The sequence below is a fragment of the Carcharodon carcharias genome, chromosome 11 (assembly GCF_017639515.1).
Source record: "Carcharodon carcharias isolate sCarCar2 chromosome 11, sCarCar2.pri, whole genome shotgun sequence".
NCBI lineage: Eukaryota > Metazoa > Chordata > Chondrichthyes > Lamniformes > Lamnidae > Carcharodon > Carcharodon carcharias.
In genome coordinates this window covers 93,552,324-93,578,624 of record NC_054477.1, presented here as the reverse complement: position 1 = coordinate 93,578,624, position 26,301 = coordinate 93,552,324, and the positions used below count along the sequence as shown (strand labels likewise).

General features: G+C 46.0%; 1 protein-coding gene across 3 annotated transcripts in view; it reads right to left on the bottom strand.

The window, feature by feature from the left end:
• The window catches only part of LOC121284395 (ferroxidase HEPHL1-like), a 124,870-nt gene that overhangs the window by 53,057 nt on the left and 45,512 nt on the right, over positions 1-26,301 (bottom strand). For all 3 annotated transcript variants that reach the window (XR_005944476.1, XR_005944475.1, XM_041199833.1), the window contains exons 8-12: positions 26,157-26,288; positions 23,652-23,863; positions 19,978-20,128; positions 4,429-4,641; positions 3,716-3,923 (exon numbers count right to left, since the gene is read on the bottom strand). Coding sequence is in view for 1 of the 3 variants with exons in the window: in XM_041199833.1 (XP_041055767.1) it covers positions 3,716-3,923; positions 4,429-4,641; positions 19,978-20,128; positions 23,652-23,863; positions 26,157-26,288 (916 nt within the window). In the remaining 2 variants the exon portion in view is untranslated. The remainder of the gene's footprint in view (positions 1-3,715; positions 3,924-4,428; positions 4,642-19,977; positions 20,129-23,651; positions 23,864-26,156; positions 26,289-26,301) is intronic.

The window sequence follows — 26,301 nt, the reverse complement described above, 5'->3', positions numbered from 1 at the left end:
ATAAGAAGGGAGTTGCCCTGGGATTCCTAAGCACTGACTCTGGGCCCTTTGAAATCTCTTGGCATCAAGTCAAATGCGTGCAAGGGAACTTCCTGCTGATTGCCACTTAACATGCCCCCTCCCCCACCCTCCTCAGCTGATGAATCAGTACTCTTCCATGTTGAACACCATTGTAATATGCATTTAAGGGATAGCAGGATGGCATCACCAGAGGGAAGTGTGATCCAGTCTCAGTTTCACTTTTGCCTATGAACAGAACAAAACGCAGCTCTGATGTTTTCAAGCTTTCTACCTTTGTAAAAATGTTCTCATGTGCCTAGTCTAAATAAACGAACCCACAATGTGTTTACACAATCCCTCATGAGTGATTGGTCCTTCATATCATTATAAAAACATGATATGGTGTTCAGTAGCGGTCAGACAGTCTGGCAGCAAGATTAAGTACAGGCACAACATAGCCTGAGATTGTGCTACATGGCATGAGATGATCCTTGATGTTCTGGTCAGACTGAAATGGATTTGCAGCATCAGAAAGTGTTGAAATCACACCATAGTGATTGCACTGAAAAGCTTTGAAGATAGTGCAGGGATAGGGCTCAAATAAAGAACTGGTAAGCAGGCAGATCCCTCATGGAGAAATTGCAGTGCATAGCCTGTCAGTCCCTTGAGTAGGATAGTGTATCAAGAGGACCAGCACTGGGTTAGTTCCTACCTACCTACACTTCTTTCAAGTATCTTCACCTTATACTTTGTAACTCTCGTCTTTGCCCCTCCATTTGCTGTCACTCCTCACCTTCAAAAGCCTTCTTGAAACGTAACTTTGTGAACAATTACTTGGTCATTTCTTTTGATTCTTCCTCTATTGTTCAGCATCTATTTGCTCTCTGCAAACCATCTTGAAGCATAGGAACATACAAACAAAATTAAGAAATAGGAGCTTGAGTAGGCCATACAGCCCTTGAAGCCTGCTGTGCCATTCAATAAACCGTGATTAATCTTCTACCTTAACTTCTCTTTCCTTCATTATTGCCTAACACTTGATTTCCTTAGTACCCAAAAATCTTTGGAATTCTTTGTAGTATATTGCAAACACTGAGCATGGTGTTATGTTGTTCTCTCTGCTGCCCTCTCTGTTGGGGAGGTGTAAATAAAGCTAGTTCAATTGAGCATGTGTCACATTTTTGGAAATGGAAATGGCAGGAAGAATGTGATGGCTGTCACTTTAAGATCAGTTCAATTGAGTAGGGGGTCACGTGATTTGTTCAACCAATGTCTGGCTAGCACGGAGAAATAAATTCTAGGAAGGGGTTTCCTCGGGAAAAAAATGGCTCTATGAGGGGCTGGCCGGATACAAGCAACCACGGAGCTCTTGTGTAAATAACGTTCATTTTGTTTGACTAAGAAGCCTCCCAGAGTGTATTTCTACAAAGGGATAGCTACAAATTGCAGGGGAATTCTCTTCGTGAGCCGAAAAGTGAGGTCCACTGGATTTCAGCAATATCCAGGTCAAGGCAGCCAAGTTCACAGTCTCAGAGTCAGAAATTTAGATGTTCCCATTGCCTTGATAGCTACCAGCCATTTAAATGTCCCCAATTCCAGTCAAAGTGCTATGCCAATGGGAAAGTAGGCCATATCCAGACAACATGCAGGAGTAGAGGAAACAATAATACTTCAGATTGTGGTAAAGTTCCAGCTAGCAGACATGCATCACATCGAGGTCGCGGTAGCTGTAAAGATATTTTAGGTGCCTGGGAGTCCCAAATGTGCACATGATTGATGTGGAAATGGAAGTTGATATTATCGAGGAGAAAGATCAAGAGTTGTACTCAGTCAGAGAACAAGAAAAACAGCAAATAGAAAATGAGAGTAATAGGGCTGAAAGTACAATTAAAACACCCACAGTACAAATGAAGTTGGAGATTCACAAAATACTTTAATTGTTGATACAACTGCAGGTGGCCATCATTGAACTAACTTTATTTCTAGTTTTTTTTAGTTCTGAAGGAGATAGCTGAAGAGATAGTGGAGGCGTTAATGGTGATCTTTCAGGAATCACTGGAGTCAGGGAGGGTCCCAGAGGACTGGAAAATCACTAATGTAACCCCCCTGTTTAAGAAGGGAGTGAGGCAAAAGACAGGAAATTACAGGCCGATTAGCCTGACCTCAGTCGTTGGTAAGATTTTAGTGTCTATTAGTAAGGATGAGATTTCAGAATACTTGGAAGTGCATGGTAAAATTGGGCAAAGTCAGCATGGTTTCATCAAGGGGAGGTTATGCCTGACAAATCTGTTAGAATTCTTTGAGGAGGTAACGAGTAGGTTAGACAAAAGAGAGCCAATGGATGTTATCTACTTGGACTTCCAGAAGGCCTTAGACAAGGAGCCGCATAGGAGGCTGCTCAGTAAGATAAGAGTCCATGGTGTTAGAGACAAGGTACTAGCATGGCTGTCTGGCAGGAGGCAGAGAGTGGGGATAAGGGGGTCCTTCTCAGGGTGGCGGCTGGTGACTAGTGGAGTTCCGCAGAGGTCAGTGTTGGGGCCACAACTTTTCACTTTATACGTTAATGATCTAGATGAAGGAACTGAGGGCATCTTGGCTAAATTTGCAGATGATATAAAGATAGGTGGAGGGACAGGTAGTATTGAGGAGGAGGGGAGGCTGCAGAAGGATTTGGACAGGTTAGGAGAATGGACAGAGGTGGCAGATGGAATACAATGTGGGGAAGTGTGAGGTCATGCACATAGGTAGGAAGAATAGAGGCTTAGACTATTTTCTAAATGGGGAGAGAATTCAGAAATCTGGAGTGCAAAGGGACTTGGGAGTCCTAGTCCAGGATTCTCTTAAGGTTAACTTGCAGGTTGAGTCGGTAGTTAGGAAGGCAAATGCAATGTTGGCATTTATTTCGGGAGGACTAGAATATAAAAGCAGGGATGTGCTGCTGAGGCTTTATAAGGCTCTGGTCAGACCACATTTAGGATATTGTGAGCAATTTTGGGCCCTGTATCTCAGGATGTGCTGGCCCTGGAGAGGGTCCAAAGGAGACTCACGAGAATGATCCCAGAATGAAAGGCTTAACATATGAGGAATGTTTGAGGACTCTGGGTCTATACTCGATGGAGTTTAGAAGGATGAGGGGGGGATCTGATTGAAACTTACAAAATACTGAAAGATCTGGATAGAGTGAATGTGGAGAAGATGTTTCCATTAGTAGGAGAGACTAGGACCCGAGGGCACAGCCTCAGAGTAAAGGGAAGACCTTTTAGAACAGAGATGAGGAGAAACTTCTTTAGCCAGAGAGTGGTGAATCTATGAAATTCATTGCCACAGAAGGCTGTGGAGGCCAGGTCATTGAGTGTATTTAAGACCGAGATGGATAGGTTCTTGATTGGTAAGGAGATCAAAGGTTACGGGGAGAAGGTGGGAGAATGGGGTTGAGAAGCTTATCAGCCATGATTGAATGGCGGAGCAGACTCGATGGGCCAAATGGCCTAATTTCTGCTCCTATGTCTTATGGTCTTATGGTCTTATTTAAATCCCACCAAAAAGAGGGCAGGAGCGAAGACAGAATAAGAAAATGCCCAGCTCTTACAATATAACACTTCTTCCTTGAAAATTTTCAATGACTGAGCATCCATAGCTCTCAAAGACTCACAACCCTTTTAATATTTGAGTTCCTTATTTTTCATGAAATAAATTAATGAAAGATTAGTACCACCTTTCTTCTTTGGTTGCATTGTGTCTTTCCAGCTCCCAGCTCCTGTCAGGAGAATAGTCCCACTCAATCTCCACTGCAGCAATGTAGTACATTCGGAATGTCTTGTAAACCTGGCCCGGGATACTTTTATTGCAGTTTCGAACATGATACATATGTTTCATTCCACCCATATAGTGATCAGCTGTTCGGCAGATGACCTTAAATGTACCTGAATTAAATATTTTAATTCAAAGTCTTAAATAGTTTAATGGTAACGAACTTTGAAAACAATAGGCTTATTAAGCTTTAAAACTTGAACTGGGGCTGCAGTCCATTTCCCCATTCTCTCATCATTGCACTCAACGGCTGAATTCTCAAAATATTCACACTGCTTACAATGTTGTCTCAAACACAGCCAAACCTTCAGCTATATTCTGATCTTAGATTTGAGAGCACATTCTAGAAAATTTGTGCACAAAGCAACCATGGAACCACAGAAGTTTACAGTATAGAGAGCCATTCAGTATAACATGCCTTTGCTGGTTCTTTGCTAGTGAAATCCAGAACTAATCCCACTGCCCTGCTCTCTCCCCAAAGGGTGTGATTTTTTTTCTCAGTTTGAAATATTTATCTTATTAACCCTTAAGGTATTAAGTTAAAATACACAAGTAGTTGGATCAACAGTGATTATGTTAGCACTGGAGACAAAAGGAAGGAGAGAGAAGAGCTCATACCAATATCATCTGGCTGCATGAAGACTGTTGCGGAGGTATGAGGAAACACATTTAATACATCATGGGTGGTCCCCCTCAGGCGGACTGTGTTGCCTTGAAAGTAAATTCCGTGCATGTCGATTTCAGTGCCAAGTCCAATCAAGTGCCACGAAACATTGTCACCCTTGCACATCTCCAGCCCAGGCAAGTTACCAAACATGTAGCCATTAATAGCTAGAAAATGAATATGATAACTGCATTATAACACAGCAAAAATGTTTCATAATATTTGCTACTTTAAACATTTACCATCAAAATCATGGGGGAGAACTCCTTGGAAACAAGCATTCCAGAAATTCTAGGTACTTCCCAAAAACTCGCCATTTCCGAAACATTTAGCTTCAATAATGTAACCTTGGCTATAAATCTGCTTCACAATTTTTTTGAAGATTTAGCTGAGAGTCTGAGAAGACTTGATGCTAAACATGCCCAACCAGTGTTGAGCAGTGAGCCAGTAGAATGCTGAACTATAAAGCCAGATCAGGAGAATATAAGTCTGAGGAGGTCCTATAAATTCCGCAGTGCTCTGTTCAGACCATACCATGAGTAGCACATTCAGATACACAAGAGATAATGAAACATCGGAAACAGTGGGGAGAAGCGCCACAGGTTTGACCCCCCCCCCCCCCCCCCCCCCCCCCCCCCCCCCCCCCCCCCCGCCCCCCCACCCCCAGAATGATGAGTGGAAAGAGTGGAGAAATTTTAGCTTTTCATCCTGGAAAGGAAGCATCTGGGTGATGATCTTAAAGCTATTGAGAAAATTAAAAAAGATACACCTGGAATGTTATTTTAGAGTAGAACAAGGGGACTCTGAAAAAATAAAGACTTGCATTTATAGAGTGCCTTGCACAACTTCAGGACATCTCAAACCACATTATAGTCAATGAAGTACTTTTGAAGTGTAGTTACTGTTGTAACATAGGAAACACAGCAGCCAATGTGCACACAGCAAACTCTCCAAAACAGCAATGTGATAATGATCAGATAATCTGTTTTACAGTCATGCTGATTGAGGGATGATTGGCCAGAACAACAGAATAACTTGAAATAGTACCACAGAAACTCTTAGAGGGCAGACAGAGCTTTAGTTGAATGTCTTATCAGAAACACAGCTACTCACAGAATACTGCACTTGAGTGTCAGCTCAGATTTTTGAATCCACAACTCCTGACTCAGAGCAAGAAAGCTACTAACTAAGCCATGGCTGAAACATAGATTTAAACTGGCAAAACTTAATTTTCGGATCATTAGGAAACATTTCAGAAACAAGTGGATGTTATTGAAGTGCAACTTCAGGGTCTTTTTGGTAGATTGAATTTGATAGATGGAAGGTGGGCTGGATGGCCTTCCTCATCTGTCTACTTTGTGATATTGTTTCCTTTTTTCTCTTGCTGCTGGTTTTACAAGTTGAATCCACATAAATAAAATGGGCACTGATTGGATGAAAACCAGATCAAAGGCTACTATTTCAGCAAATCATGTGATACATCTAAAGACAGTCTGTGTCTGGTCAGTTTCTAATACATTTCAAAGCACAAGGGACACCACTGTAGAATACATTAACTACAAAATTCAGGCCTGTAGCACCTGTAGTTTCATAGAAAAATGATGGCGGCAGCCTGAGTCTGCATGCCACCAAGCTGGACTTGCATGGCAACAAGTTGATATTTCAAGGTGTAGTCTAAACTTCCACTACAACACTCAGACGTTGAAAAGCTTCTCCGTCTGCTGCAAAGGAAGTGCAGGCACCAGCCAAGAGATACTGCATCACAGCTGGGGCCACAAGTGTTTTGGTGAAGTTGGTCACCACTTTCACGCTGGAAAGGATGGGCTCCAAGGTCCTTGACCATAACCTTCAGGCTCTCTGGCTTGTCTGCCAATGCACCAAGCATCTCTGTGTGCCCATTCAGCAGTGCTGTCCTGTACTCTGCTGTTATGATCACTGTGAAGACCAACAAACCAAAAGAACTAAGTTTACTGACAGAACCCAATGAGAAAACCAATGGACAAGGTTTCACTTTTTGTAACTTTTACAAACTAAAATCAACATAAACAAAACATGAATTAACAAGCAAATTGTAATCAATGTAAGCTATAAATTACACATTAAAGAGCAAATACAACAAAGATAGGTCTCATAGAGTTACTGGGCAGTCCACTGAGCATATAAGACACTAATTTCAGCCACCAAGTCCCTCAAAGCTCTGAACTTTCTCTGGTAGAATTCCAGCTGCTTTTCTTTGAGGATTTAGCCTCCACTCCTCAGCCAACAGCAGCACCCAATCAACTCGAGTTGCAGTGGCATGGTCTTCACCAAAATGGTGCACTTCTGCTGGGCCTCCTGGATCCAGCTTTCCTTTCTTTTTCTTTTTCAGCTGTGCCACACTCCCCTTCTTGTTCTCTTAAAAACAATGGTCACGTGGACCAGTTTACACGACACATCCTGGGTCATATTGGAAGAGGTGACATACCTGTTTGTGCGACAGCCAACGGTACAACCACAGCGGAAATGCAGCCTAAAAGAGGAGCCCAACCAGCTCACTCTGCTCCTTCAGAGTGCCTGGTGCTGCTGGCAGCCTCGGAGACACAGCCACGTTAACATACTCCAGTTCCCAAGCCGCTCTGAGCCATCCAGCGCTGTGCAACTGCTGCATAGCACAGAGTTCATTACAATTCCCCCATCTCCTTCAACTGAGTCCTCTACCACAGAACTGGTGGGCAATCTCATCCTATGAGGAGCTGAGATTCACACAATCCTTTCCACTCTGCCCTGACTGCAGCTCAATAACTCACCACATACAGATCCTGTTTCTGTGTCAGCATCTAAAGTTCATGCCATGCCAGTATCTGAGTGGGTGGCTACGAGTGCCAGAACGAGTGAATGTGTTTCACCTTCCTCATCCTCTTCTCCCTCGAGACCTTCAGCTTCACACTGGCTGGCCAGGCGGCATTCCTGGACATTTGAAAACTTAAAGGCACAAGGGCAGGATTGGGATGAGAGAAGTAAGGAAGAAGGCAAGAAGTGCACAATTACACCATTTGCAGATTACGAGATGAGGGTAAAGTGATATATGAGAAGGTGTATTAGGCAGGAACATACCATTAACCTCAACGGTTTCAGCCACACCTCAGTGACAGCCATTCCAATTATTCCCAGCAGTCTCTTCCATAGGGGTCAGCACATGCAGCTCTGCATTGCCCCTGGTGGTTAGCTGCTGCATCTACTTCTTATAGGCCACCTTGTCCTTCAAAAGAGAGGGATATATGTCGGTGAGCGTCGTTCAATGTGTTTCGGTAATGTGCCTACCAAAGCTGAATAGCTGGCAGTGTGCGCAAGCTGGGGGAATGTTAAGTATGAGTTGTGGTTGATAGAGACTGTTGGCAGGTGAGTGAATGGGGATGTGGTGAATGGAGGATTGTGAGAGGCAAGTGGTGCAGTTGACAGGACTTGCCATGTCAGGATGCATTCACTGAACATGACCACTCCTGTAAGGTCATTAAACTTCTTTCAGAATTGCAGCTAGATCTTTGGGGTCAGATTACTGGCTTGGCCGCTATGGCCACTTACTCTGTTTGCCTTCTCAGTGCTTTTCTGGAGGTTCTGTAGGCCCATCCAGACGAGAACCTTTCTCCTCCTATCAAACTCCTGCACCAAGGCATCCAGCAGGATTGTCCCAGATTTGCACCAAGTGCAATAGCAGGCGGGTAAAATGGCATTTTACCTGCTGGCCGCAATGGCAAGTTTTCATGCCTTATCGTCCCAAATCCAGCACATTATTAATGCATTCCCAGGAAACACGCCATTTCCATGGTAGGTGGGCACTCACCCCGCTGCTGCATCACACCAGGCGCCATATTTAAAGTCTAACCAAAAGCACACAAATCAATGCTTCCAGGCCAGCACTGCTGAATGGAAGAAATGGCCCTGAAACTGAAGAGGACTGCAGCCCCCAGGTTCAGTGAGGCGTCCCTCGAGCGCCTTTTGGATGCCATGGATGCCTGCTGGGGATGTCCTCTATCCGGCTCTGGCCACAAGATGGGCAGCAACAGCACTAACCTGGCTTGGAAGGTGCCGGCAGTGGTGGTCAGTGCCAACAGCCTTCAAAATAGGACAGCCACTCAGTGTTGAAAGAGCATGAATGAAGTCCTCTGTTCTGCCAGGGTAAGTCACTCTTCTCATCACTTTCAACTCACACACACACAAACCCATCATACATCCACAGGGCCCTCACTCACTGTCAGTTCAAAGGACATCACCATTCACTCTCTCGCACTCAATATCATTGCCCTCATCCCATCCATGGGACCATTCACCACCCATGCATGCCAGGCATGTTTATCATCTGGCCTGGCAGGCATCCTGCTTACACTTTCCCCATCTCTATTCTTGCAGGACAAACTGGCACACAACAGCAAGGAGAGGTCACAGACTGGTGGTGGAATGCCCAGAATCAAGGTCCTCATGGACTTTGAAAACAGAGCCATCCAGTTGGCCTGCAAGGATCTGGACTGTTCCTGTGCTGACAGTGAGGTGAGCAGTGCTCAAACAAGTGAAGATCCAGCAGTGCAACATCCATCAGACAAACATGCTGTGAGTGATGTGCCCTGTTTCACAGGCCACTGCTATGCACTAATTATCTCTCCTTGCTTCCACAGGCATAATTGGGAAACAATCGACAGAGTCCATGACTCAGGGCCTCCAATCAAACCCAAAAGAAACCCCTGAAAAGGAATCTGGAGGCACCCTCCCTGAAGTCCCATCACAGCGCTCACCCACACCCTCCACCAGCGCAGAGACACACACACCTCCATGGGACCTAGCTTTAGAATAGCTCTGGGATCACAATCTGGTGAGCACTTTGTCCATCTGATCCACAGCAGGTGACGGCAGGGACTTGCCAGGTTTCTGACACTCGGAGGACTGCTGGAGGCTAGAACGTTGCTGAGTTCAAGTCAGATGATAAGCCTTTGGATTCGGTCATGTCACAGTTGCTGGAGCTGCAAAGGCAAGCTCAGGAACATCAGGAAGGGATGTCCACTGCACTCCTCAGATTGCAAGGCACGATGAAAGTGTCCATCCGCCTTCACTCTAAGGGGATAGCGCCGGCATTGCAACGCACCGAGGTCAACACTGGTAAGATGGCAGCCGCCATGAAGACCTTGGTCCAGAACTTCGCTCCTGCACTGCTGCACGGGCTCAACTCCATTACTGATTCCATAGTTGGCCTCCAATAATGTGTCCACGAGAGGGGTGCCAGGCAGCTTGATCTCACTCCAGCTACCCTTGCTCTTCAAGGAGTCAGCCAGGGCCCCCCGGGCACCCATAGAGAGGAGGATCAGCAGGTGCACACTCAGGGCCCATCCATCCAGGTGACTCCGATTGTCCGGCCCATCAGACTCCCCTCTTCCTGTGACCTCAGCAGCTCCGGCTCCACAGGCTGAGGAGAGCGCCACTGCCACACAGGAGGACTCTAAAAGCAGGCCGGGGCCCTCCAGAGGACACCCTCGAAGGTCAGCACAGACAGGGCAATGCAAGCAGCAGGCTGCCCCCATCTCCGCTGTGGAAGTCCAGGGAACACAAAGACGTAGCGGCAGGGTTAGGAAAGTTAAGGAGAATGAGTTGCACAGCCTGGGCATGGGTGTTAATCACTTGTACATAATGTTCACTATTGTCAATAAATTCTCCAGAATGTTTCCCTGCCTATGGTTCCTTGTTCTGATGATCAGTGTTCCTGTCACTCAGATGTGAAACCTTTCTACACAAGATAAAGGCAGGCGCCTCAGTCCAGGGCCTCTTCCTGTTCAGCCTTCAGACCAAAGTGATGGTCTGGCCTCACACTCCCTGGACACATTACTGATGTCTGCACCTCAGCAGTGCTGGTCATTGCTGCCAGAATGTAGTGGGCAGGTGCCGCAGAGTTCTCTCATACTCTCTGTGTGCTCTCAGTGCCTTTAAGGTGGGGCTGGCCCCATCTCTTCAAGCATCTGCAACCAGTGATGCTATGCTCCAGCTCCTGAAGGGCTCAGGTGCTGAAGGCGGACAAAGGATCAGATGCTTCTAAAGTTTCATGGCTGCGATTCTACGTTATGACCCTGATCACAGAGCGCAAGCGAGCTGCCCTCAGCCAGACAAGAGTCAGACATTCACAGAGCCTATGCGAAGAGTTATGGAGCGTTCTCACTGCATGTCATCATCCTCCTGCAATCGAATGACTATTAGGGCCTCCATTATGTCTCCATGACAGGAGCATTCTCACAGAGGGTATTCGCACTGCCATAAGCCAGACTGGAGTCAAACATTCATGGATGCAATGTGAGGATCTACGGGGTCACCTCGCTGCATGTCATCATCATCCTCCACAAATCTAGCAGCTATGAGGGCCTCCCGAGTGCGCTTGCCTCTTCTGGCCAGTGCGAGGGCCGCATCCCGGCCATTGTCACCACTGAGGATCTCCTCATCCTTATCCTCATTGGTGTCCTCCTCATTGGAGAGGATGTGCAGCTCCTCCATCTCCTCCTCAGCCAGCTCGTCTCCCCGTTGCAGCGCCAGGTTATAAAGGGCGCAGCAGGTGACGACGATGTGTGACACTCTCTGTGGACTGTATTGCAGGGCTCCACCAGACCGGTCCAGGCACTGGAACTTCATCTTCAACATCCCAATGGTTTGCTCCACCAAGTTGCAAGATGCAGCATGAACCTCATTATAACTTTGCTCTACTGCAGTCTGAGGCTGCTGCACGGGTGTCATCAGCCGTGTCCTCTGTGGGTAGCCCTTGTACCTGAGGAGCCAACCCTGCAGCTTCTGTGGGCCCTGGAAGATTCCAGGGATCTGTGACCGACTGAGGATGTAGGCGTTGTGGACGGTCCCTGGAAACCGTGCGCAGGCCTGCAGGATGTGTTTATAATGGTCGCAAACCAGCTGCATGTTCAGCAAATGGAGCCCCCTGTGGTTGATATCGTTCACTGTGTTAAGATGGAGATCTGAGCACCACATGAGTGCAGTCGATCATATCCTGTAGATGTGGGAAACCCAAGATCTGGGCAAATCCATTCGCACTTGCATCCTGGCTGTCCTGGTCCAGGGAAAAATGCACAAAGTTGTGTGCCCTTGCAAAGATGGTTTCCTTGACCTCATGGATGCATTTGTGGGTGGCAGATTGTGATATCCCACAGAGGTCACCTATGGAGCCCTGAGAGGAGCCACTGGCATAGAAATTGAGTGCCATGGTCATTTTCATGGCCACTGGCAGTGGATGCCCTCCATGTCCCTGTGGCACCAAATCCTGCAGCAGCAGATGTGACCGACCAGTTCCTTGGACATGCACAGTCTTCGGCAACACTGGTTCGCAGTCATCTGCAAGAATTAAAGGTGGCATCTACAGACCCTGGGTGTTGCTAGGTGCTGGTCTGCAATGGCTTCCTGTGGCTCTTGGGCAGCATGTGCGGGAGCCCCAGCCTACCCTTCTTCCCGAGGTTGCTGCTCTTGCCTCTGCGCAGCCAGGAGCCTCAGTCACTCTCTCCTTCATTGTCTTCACATTCTGTGGGCCATCAGGCAATACAGCTAGTTCACCAGGCTCCATGATCCTGATGTACTCTTCCTGCAGGATGAAAGAGAGGGACACATGGTTAGCATGGGTGTTCGAAGAACCTGTCCTGGTTAGTGTGATGGCCCCTTAATGCTTCCCAGAGAGCGCTGGCCACCACTTGGATGGCCAGAGATTAGTGCACTGCAAGGCTGCTCTGTTAGCTTGAACCATGGGGGAGGCTGGTCCAAACCAGGATGCTGACATTGCAAGGGGCTGTGAGCGCCACCAGCAGTGACTGCTCCATGGCCAACTTTAATGAGGAGATTGTACAACGTGTACAGTCATCCAACTGCTCTGCAGTCCACTAAATTACTCATGAATTTGCAGTCTATGCTGGGGGTGGGAATAAGGGGTGGGGAAGCTCTGGAGCACTTGGTGGTACTTTGATGCCTCTGTGTGGCTTGAGTGAACCTGACCTGAATCATGTCAATGTGGCTGCACCTGAACTATCTCAGCTGCAGAGGAATGGTCATGTTATACAGTTTGCCCTAATGCGTGGCCGCTTCCCTCTCCCATCCCGAATGTTTGTACATTATATTCAACAGCAGGGCTGCCCTTGCACCCCCCACCTTGTCATCATCTGCCTCAATGGCAGAGCTGCCTTTAACCGCGCACCCCCCGCCACAAGTTGCCTCAACAGCAGGGCTGCCCTAAACCCCAACCCCACGGAAGCTTGAAGTCCAACAGGCGACCCTGACGAGCACTGTACAATGTTACTGTGTATACTCACCTCCGAGTTCCCTTCAAAGTGCAGGCCACTAAGTGCACACCTTTTATGTGCTGTCAGCGTATTTTCCTGCCAATGTTAATGGATGATCCAGTTGATGGTGGGGTTGGGGGGGAACAATTCCGGCGGGCTGGCCTGATGATGATATGCTGATGTATTACAATGAGGTCCCTGATGTCTGAAAACGCGGTCCACCATCAGCGGCTGAACGGCCGATCGCAAACTGGCTTCCCACCATTGTAAAACTGATCACGCAATATTGCCCACTCACTCTAACCAGAAAGAAACAGAATGAGCAGACATGTGGTTTTTCCAGGGTGGCATGATTCTCAATGATGCAGGAAAGCATCGATTGCAGCCACATGGCTTTGCAGACCCCACATGTAAACAGGGAAAGGTACCAGAACCGCGAAGCTTCCGCTCCAATAATGTGCAGTTGCTGTGTGACCATGTCAAAACCATCATGTCAGTGAATGCTCACTATCCTTGCAGCAACCACAATGCCTTCTCCCTGAGGCAGTAGGCTGTTCCTGCCATTTTCAGATTACCAAGAAGAACTAGTGGGTAAGTGCTTGCAGACGAGGGATAAGCCCTCTGCACGTGGCTGATGACCCCTCCCATGCTGTCACCAAAAACAATATGGAGCAAGCCATCAGCATTCTTAAGCAACAGCTCCACTGCCTGGACTGCTTAGAAGGTCCCTACTTTACTCTCCAGGTTCGTTGTGGTCTGCTGCCATCTCCACTACCTCAGAATTATGAGGGCAAGGCCATTGTCACAGGCATCTAGAAGCCACCTCAAGGAGAAGAGGAGGGGGCATAAGGGAGCCCTTCACTCTGGACATTCCCTTAGGACATTATCCCTTCACCACCACTGCTTCGTTATTTCCCACCTACCCATCTATCTCTTACACCCGTTCACAGCATCCTCTTGAACAAAATCCTGCAAGAAAAGCACCAAATGGAAACCTTCCCATAAAATCTTTCTCCAACACCATATCAAATTAAACAAACAAAAATTAACGATACACCTTGTCCACTTCCTGTGGTGCATTTGCCTGGCCTGGTGCTCCTATGAAGTGCTATCTCAGTGACTGCAGCATCTTTCAGCTGGTGGCAGGCCGCTGGCTTTCACTGGGAGAGACTGCAGATTGCCTTGCAGGATGCACTGGAGAAGCTCTCGGCCTTGAGGGACTACACAACCTTGGCATGGGCAGCAGCAATCTCGGCTGGCTGGCTGGCTGACAGGGAACAGGTAGGGCACTGGCAGAGTGGCAGCGATGGGAGCTGTCATCCTGAGGACAGCGGGTTCATGCTCCAGAGTGGCACTGTGAGAAACCCCAGGGAAGAACCTCAGAAATCCTAATAATCTGTTGGAGGACAGATTGTTGTTAGAATCCTGTGAGAACCTGCATAGCCCCTTCGCAGACTGGTATTCACAGCCACTACGGCAGTGGTCTGAGTCTGCATGGCAGAAACGATGGACCTAACAACATCAGTCTGAGCTTCTACTGCAGTGTTGAGAGGTTAGTTGGCTTTCACTTAATGGTGGAAGCTGCAATGGAAGCTGAATCTGAGGCCATCAGATGTTGTATCACAGTCGGGTTCACAAGTGACATCATGGAGCAGGCCACTAAGCCCCATGCTGGAAAGGATGGGATCGAAGCCCTGAGGCAAATTTGAGGCCAACTTTTCCATACTCCTTGATAGTGACAGGACGCATTGTGGCAGGCCTGCCAATGCATCAAGCATTTTGGTGTGTATGTTCAGTGTTCTCACCTTTGCCGCCCCATCAAAGTCCTCATCTAAGTTCCTTGCAGCAAAACTGTCTGTGACCTTGAGCAGTGCGAGTAACTAAGTTGGTGGCTGCAAGTGTCAGATCCAATGACCATGTTTCTTCATCAGTGCTGTGCTGTTGCTCTCTCTCTTCCTCCTGAGGCTGTTGTGACAAGCAGCAGTTCTTGGACATCTGAAAGCAGAAAATCAGGAGAAAGGTTGGGGTGAGGGGAAGAGAGTGGAGTCGACCATCTGCAGCTTGCTCATCATGAATGAAAGCTGGATGAGGGGATCCTGCTTTGAAAAGGGACATAAAGCAGGGACATACCATCACCCTCAATGTTCTCAGCAACGTTGGATACAATGGTGTCGTAGCTGGTCCTATGATGTGGAGAGAGCCAACTTCTCCATAGGATTCCGGGACGCAGGAATCATTGTTCCCCACAGGCACTGCTCTGCTTCCTTCTATTCTAGGCCTTCTCCAAGACAGCGAGAAAGCAAAATATCAGCAATTGTGTTACACTGCATTTTTCTGATATGCCTACCATAGCCAAATAGCTGAAAGTTTATGGAGGCTGCGAGAAGTGTGTGTGAGGCTGGCATCATTGGAAGGTGTGTGAGGGCGAGGTAGAATATCTGTTGTATCTATCTCCTGACTGCTGATGAAGGAGTGATAATGGTGTGGTACATTGGGCATGTTGTGCATGAGAGGCTGCTGGTGTGGTATTTGAGATCGCCTATAAAGATGCATTCACTGACCTTGACTACCTCCTTGAGGTCACTGAGCTTCTTGTGGCACTGCTGCCAGGTCTTTGGGGCAACATTCCAGGAGTTGACCTCCCCTGCCTCCTGTTTCCATTTCCTTCAGAGGGTGTACCTGCTCATCCCCTCCGGAAACATGGCCTCACTCTTCCTGTCAATCTCCATCACTGAAGCCTCCAGTGCCGTATCTGTGAACCTGGGAGCCCTCTCTCTTTGGTGTTCCAGTTGTTCTTTTACTTGTAGCCAACTGCAGGCGGTCAGCAGCACCTTCTTTGTAATAAGTGCAGCTTCCCTTTTGAGGGCCAGGCTGTCATTAAGAGGTGCAGGCTAACTGGAACACATGGTACCCATGCACATTGCTGGGCCTACTGTTAAACATTTAATGAACCAAAAACGCAGGTCACACTCTGCTGAACGCTGCAATTGTGCAAATGAGGAGGCAGGATGAACTTCAATGAGTCCACATGAGGGCAGATCGTGAATCACGGTAGCCGCGCCTGAAACCACTAATTTTTAGCCCCTAATGTGGTGAACAGAAATTTTCTTTATAGCAGTTACAAACTCAGCATCAGCCATCACACAGATGCAAGTCCAAAGCTGCACAAGATAGAAAACAGCAGCTGAAGTTTGTTGAAAATGCTGTGAAATAGCTTTGAATTACCACAATGCTAAATGAGTGTTCAGGTCCAGAACAAAAGGACTGATGATTCCAAAAACAATCATCTTGAAAAATTTGTCAGATTTTTTAAAATAAGAGATTACAAAGGGCAATTAATAGGGAACAAGGATGGAATTTTATAGCTGAATACAGGGATAGTAGCTGAAGAGTGAACAAATGTTGCCAAAGAAGATAAATGGATAGCCTTAGGTTGAAGGCCCAACCATGGAGGCGGAGATGGGAAATGTGCCTGAGACCCCATGGTGATAAGAACAGGCAGCCCACAGAGGGAGGGAGGGAAAGTAGTGAAGAGGCCCATGGAGATATATATAGTACACATTAGATACTGTAGGGAATGCACTGGCAGAGTTCTTGGTGACCTGCAACTTGCTGTGTGCAAATGAACCAAGAGCACAATTTGCCAGCATCCTTTCCACCACTTCTCTTCCCTTTACTCCAGACAGTGACTTACAATTTCACCGGATGATGGCAGCCTTCCAGTGTCCATTTTCATGTGTAGACTTAGACATGGAGAGCCAGTGTACTGTTTTGAGGTGTGGAATGGGAAAGAGAGATCACATCAAACCACATGAGGATCTCACCTCCATATCAAACATGGATCACCGGAAAGCCATCACATTTAAGACTATTCTGTCCTTACACTTACCCAGAGACAGAGAGGTCAGCTGAAGCATTCCAACTGTTGCTCTGGCTGAAAGAAACTAACACAACAAGGTCAAGGAATCAACCAAGAGTCACTGAGGCTGCATGGCTCAGTAGTAATCTTTAGAGGACATTGACCCATTGAGCTACTGGGGAGAAACACACCATTTCAAAAAGATGTTTCCCCTTATATCACCAGCACCTTCTAATCAATAGAAAATTTGCCAGAAATACAGAAGACTAATGAATTCCACTTTGAATACAGTCAAGCTTGTGTGCAAAGAGCTGTACTGCCATCAATCTCGGACAGACTAGCTAGGGTTCCCTAACACACAATACAAGTACAGCGCTGAAGAGCATAGAGAAATACTGACAATCCTCAATGATAATCCTGCAATAGTGACCGGGCGGGCTAGGTCCCAACTGACATAGCTGCTAGACAGGGTCTGCGGCAGTTGGTGAGGGAACCAACAAAAGGGAAAAACATACTTGACCTCATCCTCACCATCTGCCTGCAGCAGATGCATCTGTCCATGACAGTGTCGGTAGGAGTGACCACCGCATAATCCTTGGGGAGACACAGTCCCATCTTCACGTTGAGAATACCCTCTATCGCATTGTGTGGCACTACCACTCTGCTAAGTAGGATAGATTTTGAACAGACCTAGCAATTCAAGACTGGGTAACCAGGAGGCGCTGTGGGCCATCAGCAACAGAATTGTACTCAACCACAATCTGTAACTTCATAGCCCAGCATATCCCCCAGTCTACCATTACCACCAAGCCAGGGGATCAACCCTGGTTCAACGAAGAATGCAGGAGGGCATGCCAGGAGCTGCACCAGGCATAGCTAAAGACGAGGTGTCAACCTGGTGAAGCTATCACACAGGACTACTCGTGTGCCAAACAGCATAAGCAGTAAGTGATAGACAGAGCTAAGCAATTTGACAACCAACGGATCAGATCTAAACTCTGCAGTCTTGCCACATCTAGTCATGAATAGTGGTGGACAATTAAACAACTCACTGGAGAAGGAGGCTCCACAAATATCCCATCCTCAATGATGGGGGAGCCCAGCACATCAGTACAAAAGGTAAGGCTGAAGTATTTGCAACAATCTTCAGCCAGAAGTGCCGAGTAGATGACCCATCTCGGCCTGCTCCAGGAACCCCCAGCATCACAGATGTCAGTTTTTAGCCAGTTCATTTCACTCCACGTGATATCAAGAAACAGGTGAAGACACTAGATGCAAAGGCTCAGGGCCCTGACAACATCCCAGCAATAGTACTGAAAACTTGTGCTCCAGGATTTCCCACGCCCCTAACCAAATTGTTCCATTACAGCTACAGTACTGGCATCTACCTGGCAATGTGGAAAATTGCCCAGGTATGTCATAGACACAAAAAGCAGGACAAATCCAACACGGCCAATTATCACCCCATCAGTCTACTTTCCATCATCAATAAAGATATGAAAGGCATCATCAACGGTGCTATCAAGCGGCACTTGCTTAGCCTGCTCACTAATGCCCAGTTTGGGTTCCGTCAGGGCCACTCAGCTACTGACCTCATTACAGCCTTGGTTGAAACATGGACAGAAGAGCTGAACTCCAGAGGTGAGAGTGACATCAAGGTAGCATTTGACCGAATGTGGCATCAAGGAACCCTAGCAAAACTGAAGTTAATGGGAATCAGGGGGAAACTCTCTGCAGGTTGGAGTCATATCTAACATAAAGGAAGATGGTTGTGGTTGCTAGAGATCAGTCATCTCAGCTTCAGGACATCACTGCAGGTGTTCCTCAGGGTAGTGTCCTATGTTCAACCATCTTCAGCTGTTTCATCTATGACCTTCCTTCCATCGTAAGGTCAGGAGTGGGTATGTTTGCTGATGGTTGTACAATGTTCAGCACCATTTGCGACTCCTCAGACACTGAAGCAGTCTATGTCCAAATGCAGCAAGACCTGGACAATATCCAGGCTTGGGCTGACAAGTGGCAAGTAATATTCGCACCACACAAGCACCAGGCAATGACCATCTCCAACAAGAGAGAATCCAGCCATTACCCCTTGATATTCAATGGCATTACTATCACTGAATCCTCTACTATCAACACCCTGGGGGTTACCATTGACCAGAAACTGAACTGAACTAGCCATATAAATACTGTGGCTACAAGAGCAGGTCAGAGGCTAGGAATCGTCTGACAAGTAACTCACCTCCTGACTCTCCAAAGCCTGTCCACCATCTACAAGGCACAAGTCAGGAGTATGATGGAATACTCTCCCCATTTGCCTGGATGAGTACAGCTCCCACAACACTCAAGAAGCTTAATACCATCCAGGACAAAGCAGCCCACTTGATTGGCATCACATCCACAAACATTCCCTCCACCACTGATGCACAGTAGCAACAGTATGTACCATCTACAAGATGCACTGCAGGAATTCACCAAGGATCCTTAGACAGCACCTTGCAAACCCATGACCACTACCACCTAGAAGGACAAGGGCAGCAGATAGTTGGGAACACCACCACCTGAAGGTTTTCCTCCAAGTAATTCACTAACCTGACTTTGAAATAAAACGCCGTTCCTTCACTGTCACTAGGTCAAAATCCTGGAATTCCCTCCCCGACAGCACTGTGGGTGCACCTACACCACATGGACTGCAGTGGTTCAAGAAGGCGGCTCCCCATCACATTCTCAAGGGCAACTAGTGATGGGCAATAAATGCTGGCCCAGCCAGCAAAGCCCACATCCCGTGAATGAATTTTAAAAATCACCCTGGACAAAAGAACCTGCTTAATTGACACCCCATCCACAAAAAATTCACTCTTTCCACCACCAGCAAACAGTGGCAGCAGTGTGTACCATTTACAAGATGCACTGCAGGAACTCACCTAGCCTCCTTAGACAGCACCTTCCAAACCACGAACACTACCATCTAGGAAGACAAGGACAGCAGACACATGGGAACACCATCATCTGCAAGTTCCCCGCCAAGCCATTCACCATCCTGACTTGGAAATAAATCGCAGTTCCTTCACTGTCGCTGGATCAAGATCCTGGAACGCCCTCCCTAACAGCACTGTGGGTGTATCTACACCACATGGACTGCAGCGGTTTAAGAAGGCAGCTCACCGCCAGCTTCTCAAGGGCAATTAGGGGATGGGCAATAAATGCTGGCCTAGCCAGCAACACACACATCTCATGAATGTATTTCTAAAAATCTTCAAAATGAAAATGCTTAAAATTTAGATTTTCACCAATCATGCTGAATGTTGCAATGCCCCAACATAGAGTTCAAACACAATAATCATATTCCCATGGCAGTCACACACCATGCATTTTGTTTGATTCTTGAAATTCTTCATCCTCCTGATTGATGTTGGAAGTATTTTGAATGAATGTCTCCAAATTCTTTGGAAGATACCAACTAAGATTCTCATCAAAAACTGTATACAGCAAGTAAAACTCTTGGTCAGTGTCTTTCTGTAAAAAAAGAAGTAGACATTTATTCAAAGAGTACTTTCAAGCTGAAATCTATGGAAACCTCCACACTACCAACATATATGTACTTGGTATCACTCCAAGCCAGAGACCCAACTGAATTCCATTATACCATGCTGCTGTAAAGGTGATTAAAGACAAGGGGCTGGTTGGACTGGTATGCAGGAAAAGGCAGTGGAATTAATAATTCACTTTTGACAGAGCTGTAAATGACCATGTTCAGATCGACTCTAATGACAATTGATTCAGATTAATTTGTAGCAAGCAGAAAATTGAGCATGCCTCATAATATTGTGGGGGGTAAAGGAAAGAAATGTCAAATCAAAAACTGATTCAACACAAGGCTACACTTCACAAAGGTGGAGTTGTATGACTTAATTTATTAAAAACAGTAAGAGACACTTCTCAGAAGTAGGAACGATAACACTTAAAACAAAGAGCTTTCAAAAGCCATGGGCAATTTTTTTACAAGATCCTCCCCTTTCTGGAAGAATGCAGGGGCTGAAAACAAATAGTTAATGACCTGTGTCTAGATTCAGCAACTCCTTTTCATGGGTTCTCTGGCCGAGGGCAGGTTCTTGGCGATTATTTCCCGAGCCACTGGGAAAGTGCCATGATTTTTTAATAAAGATAGGGTGAGAAGGCAGGCTGCAAATCTACCTCAACCAGAATGGGCATCGCACCCCATGTTTTTGGTGATAATCCAATCCACACACTCGCCGTCTAGCCAACTGAGCTAACCAGCTTCCCCAGATTCATTAACACACAATTTAAATAAAAAATCGTGATTAATGGATCTACATTACAACATTCCATACTTCAAACTTCACACTGCATAAAGGAAAATGAGATTACTTGGTCATACGAAAGGAATTACAAATAATTATAATCTTCTAGAGAAAGGAAACAAACAAGCTCCAAAGATTTCAGATCCTTTAGCAATGTTTTTGTTTTTTGTCAAAAAATTAAAAATACATATACGCAAGAATTAACCATAGCAACTTTTGTAACTTCCACAATATGCTCACTGAATACTATATTTAATTGCTTATTTTCTATTAATGTAAAAACATTAATAACACTCAAGACCAATAACATATTTATTTTACATCTCCTTCGAGTATATTGTGCAGAGGTGACAGTTTATTCGGAACCTAATCCACTAGATAATACTGCAAGTCATGGGTCTTGCTATTGCTGGTTGACGCATCTTTGTTAATTGATTAAGTGCGTATTTTTCTCAAGTTAAAACTTTTTAATACATTATCTAAAAGTTAGCATTTGATTCCAAGGCTCCAATATTTACATGGCGATGGGGAGAGTGCAGGTAGTTTGAAAATGGCAGAAGAGCTCAGCAACTCATTTTTTGGTTTGATTTCCCCCCTGCCCACTGGCCAAAATGGAGACCATGGCTGGTGGCCGGGGGGAAAACCAGTGACAGCAACTCGGAGCCAGCCACATACAATCAGAAGGTGGAAAGTCAGTGATTCTGCTGGGGCTGAAGAGAAAGGCCACGATTGCCACATTTGAGATCAAAAGCTTCCTTGAAGGACAGGGGGAGTGTTTCTGCTCCTGCTGGTCTACAAAGACTGTCTTAAATGTACTCACCTGGTTCAGCTGGCAATTTTTATCGCCCTTTTTCTGTTGGTTTCCCAACCCCTGGGAAACCTGCACAGAAGCAGTTAATTTTGAATTTGACTACCGATTGCATAGTGCACAAAGAGTTTGGGAGAGGTACTGTGAGAGGTCGGGATTGGGATAGCGAGCATGGTGATGAGAGTCGGGCAACGGAAAAGAGTGAGGGTTGGCCAATGGCGAAGTGAGTAATCAGGAGGGGGGTGGCCATCAGGGTAGCAGGGGGCTGGGAGGAAAGCAGTGAGCAGGACAGCAAGGGATTGGGAGGGAGATAGCAAGCAGTGCAGTGAGCGGAGTGACGAGGAGTTGGAAGTGGGGCAGCCAGGCAAGGGGCTGAGAGAGTGGTGGTGAAAGGCCAGGAAGGGGGCAGTGAGCAGCGTGGTGAGGAGTCGGCAGATGATGGGCACACAGCAATGAAGTTAATGGTGGGAGAAACCATGAATGGGCTTTGTGACAGAGTGGGTGCTGAGTGGGCATGCACAACAGTTCCAGAGTTGCAGTGGCAAACACAGCCTTTCACAAATATATCTATGTATAAATTAACCTATTTAAAATAAACTATTTAACACATGCCTAATATTAGTACAGAAAGAAATGTGGCATAAGCACAATAAATGTCTATATGTAAACTTTGGAGATTGTTTTTTTTACACACTCTTTCATGGGATGCGAGCATCGCTGGCTAGGTCAGCATTTGTTGCTTATCCCTAATTGCTCTTGAGAAGGTGGTGGTGGTGGACCACTGCATTCTATCTGGTGTAGGTACACCCACAGTACTGTAAGGAAAGGAGTTCCAGGATTTTGATGCAGCGACAGATAAGGAATAGAAATATACTTCCAAGACAGGGTGGTGTGTGGTTTGTGTGTGGTTTGCGGGCGGTGGTGTTTCCATGTGACTGCTACCCTTGTCCATCTAGGTAGTAGAAGCTGCAGGTTTGGAAGATGCCAATGAAGGAGCTTTGGCAAGTTGCTTCAGTACATCTTATACATGGTACACACTGCTGCCACAGTGCACTGGTGGTGGAGGGAGTGAATGTTTAAGGTGGTGGATAGGGTGCCAATCAAACAGGCTGCTTTGTCTGTATTCTTCAGACTTCTTGAGTGTTGTTGGAGCTGCTCTAAGCCAGGCCAAGTATAGAGTATTCCATCACACTTCTGGCTTGTGCCTTGTAGATGGAAGACAGGCTTTGAGGAGTCAGGATTTGAGTTATCCACCATAGAATTCCCAGACTCTGACCTGCTCTTGTAGCCAAAGTATTTATGTGGCTGGTACAGTTTAATTTCTGGTCAATGGTAACTCTAAAATGTTGACAGTGGGTGATTCAGCGATGATAATGCCATTGAACATCAAGGGGAGATGGTTAGATTCTCTCTTGTTGGATATAATCATTGCCTGGCACTTTGTGGCACAAATGTTACTTGCCACTTATCAGCCCAAGCTTGAAAGTTATCCAGGTCTTGCTGTATGTAGGTACAGACTACTTCAGTATCTAAGCAGTCACGAATGGTACCGAGCATTCTGTAATCATCAGCGAACATCCCCACTTCTGACCTTATGATGGATGGAAGGTCATTGATGAAACAGCTGAAGATGGTTGGGCCCAGGACACTACCCTGAGGAACTCCTGCTGTGAGGTCTTGGGGCTGAGAAAATTAGCTTCCAACAACTGCAACCATTTTCTCTTGTGATAGTTTTGACTCCAACCAGTGGAGAGTTTCCTCCCGATTCCCTGGCTGGAAAATACATAAGCCTATAACGTTCATTGTGTTTTAGGAGGTGAAAGAAAAAACGTTGTAACAATAAACATAATGAAAAGTAATAGATATGTTTAATTAAAAAGGGTTAAAGTAGAATTCCTATGTAATATACCTGTGAACCATCTTGATTTAACATATTCTGTCTGCAAATGATCAATGGTCCAACAAGGCCAGAATTGGTGTCCTCAACTGGATTGGTGGCTGAATAGTACATCCAAGTTAGGCAGGGTGGATCATTCCCTGTAGGTCCAACGTGTTCTGGTACGGTCCATTTGTATTTGAAGGATGTACCGGGCTCTACGTGGGAACCATTTTTCTCAAAACCTTAAAATTCCAATTTAAACAACATTAAAAAGAAATAATGATATTTTACAGAACTATTATTAAATGCTTCTTTGCAACCTGAACCAATAGTTTTATTATGAAGTCATTCGTAATGATCTACATGGCTGTTAGTGCATTCTCATAAGAGGCTGTCTTTAAAAAAAATCAGTGTGCTACATGACACTGCAGTTCCTCCAGTCATGAATGTTGTGCTTTACAAGATGGTTATGTTTTAAAATTTCCCATTTAATTTAAAGTGAAACAGAACATTTTGAAAAGACGGATGGATAGATCATGATAACCACCTCCACTCGGAGAAAGGTCCATGTGATCTGGTTTCCATGGGGGAAGAAACCTATTGAAATGTCAAGTGACAGTGGTAACACATTTTCACAGTATCACACAAAAAAGAACAGCTGCTTTTTGAGATGCAGGGAGATAAAGAAGGTACTGCTGTGGAGAAGCAGGCTGCTGGTGAGAGTTTGTTTTCTGTTTGAAAGGAAGAGAACTGAACTGACAGAGCTCTTGGAGAGGTAAGGAACAGGGAGTCACTGAGTAAAGCCTTGCTGGTGAAAATTGGATCTGGAAAACTCTTGCTCAGTGGAATGATTTTTGAAGGACATTGGAAGTTTTGACCTAAAGTGGAAAGAAGAAGTGAGCCTGCTGGAGAGTTGGGAATTACTGTTCCTGTAATGCTACATGTCTGCCAGAAGCACAGCAAAATGATTTTGTAAGACATATCTCAATTGTGTCAGTAAATTAGTGCAAAAGTATCTTTTCTTTTGTTGGGTGTATTAGTTGCCTAGCTGTTAAGTAATGTTTAGTCTAGTTGATTTTAGCTTGTGTGTTACAGTAAAAGTCTTAAAATGAAATCTGGTCCTTCCGCAATTTCCATCAGTCGCTGGGAAATTCATCGTTTTTTAAAAGTTATCAGTCTCCATGGGGATCGCAACGTTGTTCATCATTATAACCTATTTTCTGTATTTACACAGGTAACGATGATGTCGGCTTAGAAATTAAATGATGTAGTGCCTGATTTACAGGGCTAAATAAAAACTTGCGCAAGGACTCATGAACACCTAAATGCCTTTAAAAGGCCCAATACACTTACCCTTGAAGTCTGCGGGCCACTTAAAGGCCAACCATCCGGTAGGTTGGCTTGAGGCCCCTACCGTGTCAGATTTTCATGGCTGGATATTCAGTGCTAGCAATTCCTCAGAGGAGAAAATGGCACAGCATCCTTCCCTGTCCCCTTTAGTTTGGGCCAATGAAGCTCTCGCCAGCTTTGAGTGTGTGCTTTGGATGCCTGGCCCAGGTTTTTCTACTGGATAGACTGAAGCTTAAAATGAGCAGGAATCTAGTGGAATAGATTTCTGTTAGATTTCCCAACCTCTCTGATCATCCTACAAGCACCCAATTAGGACAATAAGATGACAAAAATTGGCCCTGATCATTTTCAGCAGGTAAATATAGTCTTAATTTCAACATGGAGATGAAGGGAGATTAAAATAAAGATGGATTCCAATTAACAATTGTGTGAACTTTAATCTTGGGCTGGATTTTACCGTTGGCAAGTGGGGAAGGGGCCTGTTCGCTGACACATGAAATGACGCGCGGTGATGTCGGGCGAAACTCCCGATGTCACCGCGCCCCATTTGAATTTTCAGGTAGGCGGGGGCTCAGCAAAATCAGCTGTGCATCCGCCGACCTGTCAATGGCCAATTGAGGCCATTGGCAGAGCAATTAAAGTAATTAGTGGACCTGCCCATCCAACCTTAAGGTTGGCGGACAGGCCAGGAGCCCCATTGGGAGCTAGAAAAAGCATGAAACCTCATCCACAGGCAGGATGAGGTTTCATGTAGGGTTTTAAAAATTTTAATAAAGATTTTTTGGAAATTATGAACACGTTCCAACTCATGTGACATTGTCACATGAGGGGTCATGTTAGGGAAATTTTATTATCCTATTTTTAGCTTTTTAACAATTGGAGCCGATCTCTCTGAGGCTGCACTTAGCCTCAGGGAGATGAGTGCGCTCTTTCTTGCGCATGCGCAAAAGCGCACACTCTCAATTTTAGGAAAGCCCCCCACCGCGCTTAATTAGGCCACCCATGTAAAATGGTGTCAAACATCCGATCGAGAGTGCTGAATGGAAGCACGCCCGCAAGCGCCCACCCATCAACATCACCCACCTCGCAACGGGGGGCAAATTCAGCCCCTTGTGTGTAGTATTTTTAAATGAAGCGCAATTTATACAAACAGAAACTCAGAAGTAGAAAGTGATGCAAACTTACCATCAACATAGTTCGTCCCATCAAACTCCTTGGTAAAACTTACACCATGAGGCTGAATGCTGTAGGGACGGCTTGCATTATTCATAAATGTAACAAAAATGGTGTCTCCAACTTCAGCTTTGATTACTGGGCCTTATAAAATTAC